The following is a 13,042-nucleotide window of genomic DNA, read 5'->3' as shown; positions in this document are numbered from 1 at the left end:
CAATACATTAGCCATGGTGTATAGACGGAGGCTAAACAAGGTTCCAAAATTTGTATATAATCACTTAAAAAAAAATCACTCAGTATAACTACTTCTGTTGATTTTTTGTTGTTGTTGTTGCTTTTGTTGTTAACTTTGCTGTTATGGTCAGCGTTGATGAATCTGGGCCCTTCATAACAGCCCAAGACAGAAAAAGGCATCATTAGATTATCCTAAAGAAGCAAGTTAATTTATATATTTGAAACAAATCTACTCCTGCAGACTAGTTTATTAATAAGTAATTCCCTGAAAAGGCTTTTAGTGTGCTAGAAATAAGAGTTAGAATAGGAAATATGAGCTCTAAGAAATAGCCAACAAATTCACTACAGGGAAAAAAGCCAAACTAGATTAGCAGGCAGTCAATCAGTGAGAAGCATCAGCCACCGAACTATGTCACTCAGCTGTCATTCCATGGCTGGCTTGTCCATTAAAGTCAAAACTGGCAGATTGCTCCTGACACACATAGATGATGACACATCACTCAGACTTTCATCACTCCCACAGCATAGAGAGCAAAAAGGACACATGACAGTCATATCAGAGGTTGCCTGAATTCAAAATTTATACTGTCAACTAATTTTTCTAGTGACAATTTGTGAGCTCATGGTGGCACACTGATAGCTAAAGCTATTTTTGCTTTTTTATATCAAATCAATATTCACTCTATGGAAATGGGCTTAGAAAAAAACATTTTTATAAAAGAATCTGATAATAATTTTTTAAGGATGCATCTATTTTTCCACGTTTGGAGACTGATTACATGACATTGAGCACAGTGCTTCTGGGAAATATTCATGAATCGGCAATAACAGAATGCTCCAAATGCATACGGACAGTCCCAAAGTTCTAAAGAATATATCAGAATCAATACATCTGTGATTCATGGGTTCTCTATCTATCTTTAACACCTCGACTACACTTTTATTATTAGTTATCAGGTAGCCTAAGCAAAATAAAAGTGGAAAAAAGAAAATGATTCTTTAAAAGAGCATCAACATGCATGAGAAATCATAAGTTAATACGGGGTTAGCCCTGTAATTAATTTTAGAAAAATTTATAATCATTTCAAAGTCCCATTCCCTTAATTGTGTCAATAGTGAAAATTATAGTTTGTGAGTTATGAATGACTTCTGCAAAACGGGTGCATGGCAAGCCATACTTCTTTCCTTGCAGGTGTCAGCCACTTGTATTTTCCAATTCAGACAGTCAGGCAGTACATGATTTAAACTCATTATTTTAATGTGACTTTCCAGAGACTCTTTATTTAAGATGCTTCCGAAAAAAATAGAACCTCATGAGTGGATGTAGAAATACACTTTCTTTGTTAAATGGAAATAACCAATTTAAAATTTCTGGTGCCAGAATTACTCACACTGAAATAGTTACATATTTTCTATGAAAATGTTTATATGATGAGTGTCTGATGTTCTTAAAATAACACCTGCTAGGCTGAACCTTAGTTGTACTATATAGGTCAATCAGACTTTTGAGAGTTCACTGGAAATCTAACAACTGTAAGCAAATTAAGAGAAAATGACTGGTAAACAGATTAAGTGTTCAGAGAACCAATGGTGGGCAGGGACTGCTGGAATCCTCTTTTTATCTGGACCTGTTTGGCTTGCTATTCATGAGCAAAATAAAAGTGTTAAAATGCAAACATAAACACAAGCTATTATTCATGCATTTTTAAGTCCACAGTTATTTTATAATAAAAACAACTCCAATACCTGAGATATTTCGGACACTTAAAACTTTAGTAGAAATCTCAAGTCACTAGGTTATGTTTCTAGGAAGAATTACTTGCTTTAGATTTGATAGAATATAAGATGATAGAATGATACTAGAACATAATATTACCACAAGAACTGTGGTAATGGTGACTAAAGGGAAATAAAGTTGAAAGTGAAATAGATCACGTTGCATGGTAGTTATTTGTAGCCAATTATTCATCTTTATGTTGTTTGGGGGAAAATAATTAATAATTGAAAAATAATCTTTAGAGGAAAAACAAGAGGAAGAAGATTTTATATGGTCATTACTAAGTATCCATAATACTGTTTTCCCCATTGATTGGTGTTTCCTGCCCTCACCCCCACATCTGCTAGTGCCTAATATAATCAATGTCATGTAAACATCAAAAGTAAGCATAAGACACTACTAGAATATGTATATTCTCTGCATATATTAACCTAAAGTTTAGCTAAAAATCAAAACTAGGCTAATCAAAACAGCAACTAAAAGCAGAGGAAAAATAAATAAATAAATAAAAGAAGCAGAGGAAAGTTATCATGCCCAGCAAAGTAGCATATAAAAACGTGTCTCCACGTGTCAAATAATTATATGAAAAGAGAAAAATTTCAGTAAACATTGGAATACTTATGCACACAATTTACATCATGCAGACAAAGAAAGCTTTTTATTTAAATTAATATTTTAAGTCATCTAGGGAGTAATGAATACAGTGCAGTTATTTTTTAAGTGCTTGTTCTATTTTAGGTACTGTTTTAATAGTAGTAAATAAACTACTCTAACTAAGTCAATGCAATTTCTGATTAGCTGCTGATGAGAAATAGCAACATCCCAAAAGATGAAGTCCGCAAATATATTCCATATATTCCGGACTTCTTATGAATGAAAGTCATCAAACTAGAGGAAAAAAGCTAGTAGCAGACATGCTTATGTTTTCACTTTCTTTCCCATTCTCCTCTTAGGACATACAGACTGCACATATTCTGAACAATGAAAATCCAAAGGAGAGAAGGGAAAAGGATGCAGCTGTAAATATTTCTTGGAATGTCCGCATAATAAATTTAATAATCGAGAATTCTACCAATAACTCATTTGAAATTTTCCAGTGTTTTCCTACTGGAGGCACAAAAATTTTAAAGTAGTTTTTATGAGTGAGAGAAACAAATGTTTTGCTGAGTAGAAATAAAACCTTTCTTCTCTGCAGATGGAAATTTGCCTCCTTCTTTAGAATGGACACATCTGCTTTCCATTCCTTCATGTGAGATAAAGGAAAGGTCCATTATTAGGAAAAAAGGAGGTGGCGTTTTCCCATCAGAGGCCTGCGGAGCACGTCTGAGACTATCAGCAGCCATCAGGCTATGAATAATACATACTGGATGGAACCGAAGTGGCAACCTGTATCAAATTCTTGCAAGACTCAAAAATAAAAATTTTCTCTTTGCAGAAAGCTTCCTTGTCTGTGGGAAACAAAAAGGTAAAGGGTCCAAGCCCCAGACCAGAAACATATATGAGCAGATATACGCACAAGAAAGGACGAAAGATAAAATAAGCAGACTTACTCACTCCCCCCGCAAGCACACGAGCACACAAACACTCCCATGCGTGTGCACGCGTATACATGGCACATGCGAGTTTCAACACAGAACTGACAATAGTCCTCTTCCAAACAGCACAAATACACTAATATCATCCTGTATGCTAAGAATTAGTTAGAATTCTTACTAATTCTAATTCTTACTGATTTTAGAATTTCAATAAAAGTTTGAGAAAACCAATAGTGCTCATGAACTCTACTGAGAGCTAGGCAAAGACAACTTGCTCTTTCCAAGACATGGAAATATTGAAAACTTGTTAAAATCGCAGGAAAGTTTTGTTTAATTATTTGAAGTCAATCACATTAACACTTACAGTTTTCTTAGAATAATATGGGGCTGAATTTCTTCTAATGGTATCTGCGAGCATTACATTCGAGAGAGGGTGTACAGGAGAAGGAGGTAACGGGGTGACCGCATGCAATCAAAGGCGGGTAAAATGAGGAGCAGGTCTGCTGAAATCACTTGAATTTGGGGTAGAACAATCACACACATCATTTTTTCCGACTCCTACATTTGTTACAGACAGAAATGAACTGGAAGTCAGGAAAGCCGGGTCTTATTCTGTTTTGGCCACTGAGCAAGTCGCTAGGTCTTCGACACTAGATTCGTGAGAGACACTGCTCTTAAATCAGGTTTATTCTCCAGATTAACTTCTCCAGGTAACTGCTTAACCACTTAAAATACATAAGCGGTATCACGTATACCTGTGCAGATTTGCATACTTGTATTCAAATGCACCACCGTACAAAATTAAGTTTGATTTTACTATCACGTAAAGTAAGTTATTAGTGTTAATGGAAAAACAAATCTCATTCAGTCCAAAAAAAAAAAAAAATCAGAGTGATATACTGTTGGGCCAGACTGTCTTCTAGAAAATGCTTACGCTGTTTCCGATGTAGCTACAAGACTCAAAAGACATAATTTTATATCATGCCCGAATAGCTTTGCTTTGATTGCCTTAATTTCCTTATTTGCCTTCATACTACTTCATTATATTGTTTTTTAAATCTATCCTAAAATCAGTACAGTACATGACACTGATTTTTTTTTAGCGGACCTCGGGGACTCCCTGCTGTAGATGTAACACAGGAACCTCTCAACGGTCAAGCTATAGCATTGTTTCATGTTCAATGAAAGGTTTTATTATGTTATTGCTAAGATTTTAAATCAGAATTTATCGTGAGGGTTTCTTATTTTTGTAAATAGGGAAGTTACGGAATTCAACATTATTTTGCTAATAAGTTCTCTTAGAGTCATTCTTCTGATTCCATTTCTTAGGTCCATAAAATGTTTATTTAAAATGAGAAGTTATGTGCAAAGAGAACTAGAACCTCTGTGATTGTTTTATTAAATACTTGTATTTGGAAATGACGCTATAAAAGTTTGATTTCACAGTAACACGTTAAAAATCGAAATCTATTTTCTTGTGTCTTTTTTCTTGATGTATCACTTAGCTGCTAGAAAACTAGAGTTAGTTTTTGAATAACTTTCCTTTCCAAATAACACGGAAAAATCACTTATTATCAAACACTGTTTCTTCTTTTGATTGAATCCTTGGTAATTGTTCCTGGTACAAGATTGTGGAAAAAACAGCTGAGCATGTCATATTTCTCATCATGTTTTGATAAATCCACAACCACTTCTGAAATCTTTAGAACAGGGATTACAAACAGAATCATTTAACACTGAGTCTTCATAAGACATCTCTGGATTAACATATACAACACAGTGACACATCCATTCGACCATCTATAATAAGGTAATATTATTAACTAACTATAAAGTTAAGATTATAAAATTTAACCTATCACAAAATACTTGTATTATTAACCTCTATTAATCTATATTAATTAATTAACTAAAGAGATGACTCAAACATTTCTTCACTCTCAAAGATTAAAGTCTATTAGGTAATGTTCGCAAATCTAGAAATACCTAGAGTGACAGCAATATGGTATGTGTTTTTCTTCTAAAGTTATTTTAGACGCACCTGGGTGGCTCAGTTGGTTAAGCATCTGACTTCTGATTTGGACTCAGGGTTGTGGGATCAAGACCCACGTCAGGCTCTGCACTGAGCATAGAGCCTGCTTCAGATTTTCTCTCTCTCTCTCTCTTCCTCTGCCCCTCCCACTGCCCCCGCTCAAAACCTAATTAATTAAAATTATATTTTGTATTTAAATTGAAAACAGAGAAATTGGAGAAAAACTATGATGCACCATCTTCCCACCTTAGCACAAACATTCTTGGTATTTTCATACGGCAACTTTGATTTGTTCCCACCGCACGCTTAGCTGTATGCACAGTGTGCAGATAGTTTCACACCTAGATTTCCATTGATGTTTCATCATCTATGACTTTTTACATCACAGAATCAGTAAGCCATCCTTGTGGTCTAGAAAAGCCCACAAAGTGTATTTGCTATAGTTTATTTACCATTTTCCTCTTGTCATACCATTGGGTTGTTTTGAATTTCTATCATTGTAATAGTATATTGAAATCCTTCTTCCAGATCTGGAAACATTTCCTTAAAAATGTGTCTCAAGAATGAGATTTCTGAAGCAACTAGAATAATCATTGTAATGATTCTTGATTCCTAGGTTAAATTTCTTTTTAAAGAGTTTGTCACAATAAACCCAGTAATGTATTTTATCAAATCCTCCAAGAGTAAACCTGAGAAAACAAAAATATCCTTCAATTTTGTTTGAGAAATACCGTATCTCCATGGTTTACATGTCTTTTTTTTTAACTTGTTTTTTTTTTTTAAGATTTTATTTATTTATTCGCGAGAGACAAAAAGAGAGAGAGGCAGAGACACAGGCAGAGGGAGAAGCAGGTTCCATGCAGGGAGCCCGATGCAGGACTCGATCCTGGGACTCTAGAATCACACTCTGAGCCGAAGGCAGATGCTCAACTGCTGAGCCACCCGGGCATCCCTACATGTCTGTTTTCTAATAAATTTAATGAATTATTTGACTTTGAACAAGTGATTATATATAATTACACTTAAAGCATTATTAGGCCTTAAAAACAACATCTTCAATGTGAATAGAGCCTATCTACTAAAATAGGTGATTTGTTAGAAATTACAATTTTGTGTGATGATCATAAGGACATCAGGTAAACTAAGTCTGAACTTGTGGCCATCTCTTATTAGTGCCCCACCGGCTCTTTATCATAATAGACTGTTTTTATCTTCCCTTTCCTGAGCAAACATCTTCCCCACTAACAGAAACTCCCAGGAAATTAAACATAAAATAGATCTAATACTCATCCAGAACCACAGTATTATAAATATGAATCTGACAAAGTGCTGATATTTTTCACTGGATCAAAAAGAAGCCACTGGAAGTTTACACTTAATTATCTTGGACCTTATAAATTATTAATCTAATAAAGAAGTGTAAAGTATATCTGTTGTTTTTCAGGTCACAAATATGTTCAGTTACATGCTATTTGCAAGGGGCATGACCAGCTCTTAGACAAACCAAGACAAACTAGTATTTAAATGCTTTGTGACACTAAGCAGTTCACTTAATTCCTCAGCTGCTTCGTCTGTCAAGTGAATATAATAATGAGAATACTATACCCTTATTTTGATTATTAGAGAGACGATGCATGCCTGCGTAATAAATTCTCAAAATGGTAGCTATCATACGAACACTCGTCCCATTTACTTAACTACTCATTTTCCATCAAACAATTTAGGCTAGCCTCGATCAGCCTGAAGCACTGTCACCCAGGTGATTTACACTTTTTAAAATATAGCACTGAGAAATACCCAAAACAGATACAACTTCCTAAAATGATCTGTATCAGTGAATATGATTTATAGTAAATTTTAGTTCCCAAGGGCTGAAGTACTACCGAGGTACTCAGGTAACGTTACAAAGCACAGCTGCCCAGAGGAAGGAATAAAGACTCTGTGCTGCAGAACAGCATCTTTATGTGCCTTCATATCTGTTTTATAAGAGTTAAAGTAGCATTTTTTTACATTTCAATAGTCTATTTCTAAAGACACAATCCATCTTTACAATTTGGGAAGTTTTTCCTGACCAATAATATCAGACAGTGAATTTTAAATATTCTGAGTTCTAGCTCTAAACTTAATCATACTTAGCCACTGGTATATGTGGCATGTAGCTTTTTAAAAACTAAATATGAAATAAAATGTATGACTATGGTGAAGTAAAAAGGATCCCGAATATTATTAATATTATGATAAAATGTACTCACTTTATAATTTCAGTTTTAAAATAAATATTTAGGTGGTTCTAAAACAAGGACTTTTATATCTAACCACTGGGTCACCTACAATTTGTAAAGCACATGATGTTTATAAAACAGTGAAGTCTAAGAATGTCTTGCTTTCATTAAAATAAAGCATTAAAATGCTACTTTGAATCACATAAGTCTTAAATTAATGCCTGAGAAGAATTTTTAAAAGGCAATTAAATCTGGGGGAAGGAAAGCAAGGAGAATACGAAAGCCAAGATCCCTTGTATTTTGAATGTACTTCTGTGTATGACTTGGACCTCAATGGAGCTTGTGAACCATTAACTTCAATTACACTGAAAACCCCAAACAAACCCTGGGCACTGTAAATCTCATTAATTTTAAACACATGGGGATTGGAATAAATGGACTTTGAATTAACTCAATCCAAATTACCTAATATTAAAATATAATTGGAACTCACTTGCTTTAAATTGCTTGCCAGTCTGAAAGGCAGATTGCTATACTAAGGCTTATTATAATTTTATCTTTTTTGAAGTTTCAGAATAATATCTTTATAAGTAGGTATGATTCCAAAATTGGGAAAATAAAGGAATTTCCCTGGTGCTTTCATATATTTCCTTAAAGTTGGGGGGATGTTTTATGAAATTTCAGCTCTAGATGAGGGAAATTTTACAATGGGTTGGTTAAACTAAATATTAAATTCCAAAAAGAAGTGTCCACTGTTTAATATACCTGATAATCTATAGTTTTTAGTAAAATTGCAATTTCCATATTTGTAGGTTTCATACTGTAATTCTTTCTATAGTGATGAGGCAAGGTATGGATTTTAATATCAGCTTAACCATAAATGAAAATATAATAATAGGAGGAATAAGAAATATTTGCTAGATAATAAGAATAAAAAATATGTTGCTAAAACAAGATCAGATATTCCAAGGAAAAGATAAATCATTTTGAAAAAGCCTGCCACTGTCTGGAAGTCTGGTATCATTATCCCCATGCACTTATAAAGTCACTGTATGAAAACATGATAGTAATAATTTTGTTATTGTATCAGCCTTTATAATACTTGATTATTAAGTGTTTGAGAGCTATATTTCATCAGACCCCCAATTATTAATATTCTATTAAAAATTGCTAAACCTAGGATAAACATGCATGCGTTCTATGTCCCTCTGAATTACATTTACAGAAAACTACGAAGAGTGGGTAACAATGAAAGCCAATCCACCTTGAAAGTCCGTGATACACACGTGCATCATGTGAATACTGATACCTGAGAAGAAATGTGCTTTGAAGCCCTTCTTGGATACAGTATTGTCAGACCTGAATTCAATTCTCATATTGTTGAACTGAGATGTGATCACTTCAGGCACTTCGGCACCACAAAATTTGCCATGCAACTTAGACTCAGAAGAAAGGCCACTCCAAATCTCCACATAATCATATTTGCAAACCTAGAAAAGACGTGGTTATTATAGTCACCAGATTTTAAATATCAGATGACTGACATTTATCATTATTTTATCATATTTTTTCATGATAGTCAAACTGAAATTAATAGGTAAAGAAAAAAATTAGGGAAAGAGTCCAAATATAAGGCAGATGGCATGAAAAAATAGATCAGAGAATTTTGCTCTGAATATCTCCAAGAGATGTAAATACCAATGTGTGCTTGTTTATATATATTTACAGCATATATCTTTTCCAAAGAAATAGAGTTTAGGAGAATTGAGATGAATATTTGTCGAGACAGTGGTGCTGACGGTCACAAGAAGAATAGTATCTGTTGGCTTAAATTTTTTTTTCGTGTTTAAATTTTCACTAGGAACCGTGAAAGAACTTGTCATGTATTGTCTTATTTAATGCTGACTATAGTGACATGAAAGTGATACACGTAGTCTATGAAAGAACCATTAATAATGGAAATGTCCTTTTCAATTGTAAAGATGAGAAAACTGAGGTTCACAAATTTCTATGTGACTTGTCCAAAATTATACTTATCGTATGTTGCAATTCAGAGAAAAGAGCAGAGTCTGGTTTGGTCTGGTGCTGCCTCCCAGGAACACTGTGTTCTAATCGGAATAGCAGCCTTAGGAAATTTCAAAGGAGACAGACACTGTGGTATACAATAAAAAGGATACTCTGCCGTTCAAACTCATCATCAAACAAATTGGTATTTCTTAATTTCTTTGAGTTGTCAGGCACTATAAAATTAATCTGGAGCTACGCTGCAGGATTGAAAACAAATAAAAATTCTATGTGGTGGAATGAGAAAGGAATTCACACTAAAATGAAGTAGGCACATTCTGATTTATGTGCAATGCACTAACAACTCCAAAATGGAAGAAGCTAAGTGAATGCCAGGTATTCGTAGCAATTTTCGACCTCTAGCAGATGTTTCCATAATACACTTCTCCGAAGTTCCATCAGGGCACATTCTAAATAATACTTCTTGGGTGAATGACCTTATTACATAAAGGTGTAATTAGCAAGGCTTAACAAAGCATATGATTGAACCCTGGGGCCTGATCTGTACTTTGCAATCTGTCAACTAAAATTACGGTTCTTGTGATATTAATACGGTGATAGATAAGCAAAAGTTGTTAGGAAAAAAATTTTTTTTGAATCTTCTATCCACCTGGTTACAACAGCAATATCTGCTTAGAAGGACTCTGACAGGGGATGGGAGAAAGTTACCGAGGTTAAAGTTGTTTGACATCATCGTTCCTTCTGGATATCAATGTAAATAAATAAGACAATGAAGTTTTAACTTAACCCAGTATTCTCTAAGTCACATTTCTGCTCATGCCTTTATTTTAAGTATTTAAGACATCAAACCACAAAACGCGCAGAATTTTGTAACAGCCTTCCACGTAGTAACATCATAATAAGCTTAAGAAACTTGGGCTACGTTAGAGAGTTTGTCAAGGATCCTTCTAGGAATAAAGACCACCACCATGGGAAAAATGCTTTCAGAACACAATGACCCATTTACTTAAAACCATCTACCCTCCTTCCTCCTGAACATAAACTTCTAGCCTTCCTAGTAACATCTCTCAACTCATGAATCAAAATGTCGTACCTGCCACAGCTAATTGCTTTAGGGAAAACGGAGAGAGTTGAAGTCATTCAACACCAAGTTCATGTCAAATCACAGAACTGGTAGGGAGACTGCCATTTTCAAAAAGGACTTCTCCTATGAAAACTTTTCTAAAAATCCTATACAAATATTTTCTTCATTTCAATATTTCTCTAAATTTCAGGTAATTATGAAAGGAAAATGATGTTTCATGTGGACAGAGTATATTAGAAATATAAATTCATGTTTTTGCTATCATAAAACTTACACATGATGTAAGGAAGATCTCAAAAGGTCCACTGAGCTCTAAAATTGTATAATTCTCTGAAATATATAAGTTTGTCACATTTTAGACTTTAATTTCCTTTAAGGAAACACAAAAGTCACAACTTCTTTTTACCTCAAAGCCATTAGTAGCACTAAAAAAAAATGCACATAAGTGACTTGATTCTGATAGGCATAATTAAGAGTGAGAAAGTCATTAAAAAGAAATAAAGAAAAATAGAAAGGGGGAAAAGAGGCAAATATACATATACAAAGGCAACATAATGCTATAAAATCCACACATATTACCAACAATTATTGCTCAGGAGCAAAGATATATTATATTTCTGTTTTCTCACTTCTTTAAAAGTGTTCAACAGATAAATATCAGAGACAAAATAATTTTTGAGTTAATTTTATCATACTTACAAGTCTCAAATCATGTTCATTTTAAAATAGGCACAGAAAAGAAGTCATTGGAAGAAAGAATATGGAAGTTAGAAAAGAAAGTAGGAAAGCCCAAACAAAACCGAAATTAAGCCAATGTTGACCAATAATACAAAGGACACAAGCCCTAAAACTTCTCATTTCAAGGCTTGACATTCCATTTGAATCTGGTGCATGTGTACTAGCACATAGGAATTCTCAAATAAATGATTTCACTTGTTTAAATGCGGTCAACTGGCAGAAAACTGGACTTCCATTATAACAAGCCATATTTTATAAACAAAAGACAGTGTCAACTAAACGCATATTTGTTGAGATTAAAAAGTGTATCTTTACTGGGGAATCATGAACATATTCATAACGAGAAACTACTTACATAAAGAAAATATACTCACTTCTACAAATAAACATACCAGGCTCTCCAAAATGGCTATTTTTGTTATGACTCAACCAGTGGATTTTGAATGTCGATTGATGGATTGTTGTGGGGTTTTTTTTGTCTTTTGTTTTTTTTTTTAGAAAAGTCAATGCGATATAAAGCTGACCCTAATTTCTTCATAGTTCTTTGATAAATCAAGAAATTGCTGTATCCCAATACACTAAGTAAAAACCCCTTCTAGGTACTTTTCAATCTCCCAAAATAGCCTAAAATATTATCCAATGCCAAGAGGAATTACAAGCAGTCGCAGAAATGAACAGTACAGCAAAGAAAGACTGCAACATCTGCACAGTTGTACTGCTGCAATCCTTCCTTCCTCCGTCCTTCCACTGACCAGTTTGTCTTCAGAGGTTCCCAGAACCCAACAGAAAAGAATGTACTTATCTTTCACTTACTTCATTGCCCTCCAATTCAAAAAACTCAAACTTCATGGAAATTCTGTATTGGGTTGGTGCGACCACCTGCCACACGCAGTTCTTATTAGGAGGGTACTCCTTGGGCCAGCCTGGAGTGGTTATGGTGCCGTTAAGTTTGGTAAGAAGTCCGCCACAGGCCGCTAGAAGGAAGGAAAGGACAAGGTTTTCCCCTAATAGGGTCATCCCCTTCTTAGCACCTTTCTGCTGGTAACCAAACATCTCCCCATTAAATTCCCATCATCTTCCAGAGTTTTCAAAATCTAGAAAGCTGCAGACGCCGTCGCCTACTACAACTATTTTAATTATCTAATCCCATTCACAAGCTGTGAATTCATTGCTTGGGACCCAAGCAAATTACGGCTGTATGACATCTCAGATCACTTTGAAGTTGGACAACGGGGCGCCTGGGGGGCTCAGTCAGTTAAGAGTCTGCCTTCAGCTCAAGTCATGATCCCAGGGCCCTGCGGTGGAGCCCCAGGTCAGCTCCCTGCTCCCTCTCCTGGGAGGCTGGGGAGGCTGCCTCTCCCTCTCCTCCCCACTCGGGCTCTGTCTCACGATCTCCGTCTCTCTCAAATAAATAAATAAATAAATAAATAAATAAATAAATAAATACAACCTTTTTTTTTTAAAAAAAAAAAGCAAAGTTGGACAACCAAGATAAAGAAGACTGGGTGTCAGTTGTCTCATCTTCTAAATGGTTATGACAATATCTACACCATAGGGTAGTTATGAGAACTAACGCCCTCTGTTTTAAAGATGCCACCTTGCCTTCATA

At 34.7% G+C, this 13,042-nt stretch overlaps 1 protein-coding gene across 1 annotated transcript in view; it reads right to left on the bottom strand.

The window, feature by feature from the left end:
* The window catches only part of TLL1 (tolloid like 1), a 194,536-nt gene that overhangs the window by 28,891 nt on the left and 152,603 nt on the right, over window positions 1-13,042 (bottom strand). Inside the window, exons 15-16 of the mRNA XM_038559153.1 lie at window positions 12,247-12,407; window positions 8,896-9,076 (exon numbers count right to left, since the gene is read on the bottom strand). Coding sequence (XP_038415081.1) covers window positions 8,896-9,076; window positions 12,247-12,407 — 342 coding nt within the window. The remainder of the gene's footprint in view (window positions 1-8,895; window positions 9,077-12,246; window positions 12,408-13,042) is intronic.

The sequence above is a fragment of the Canis lupus genome, chromosome 15, assembly GCF_011100685.1.
Source record: "Canis lupus familiaris isolate Mischka breed German Shepherd chromosome 15, alternate assembly UU_Cfam_GSD_1.0, whole genome shotgun sequence".
NCBI lineage: Eukaryota > Metazoa > Chordata > Mammalia > Carnivora > Canidae > Canis > Canis lupus.
Note: the sequence above shows the minus strand (reverse complement) of the source record. Positions and strands in the feature narration are given on the sequence as shown.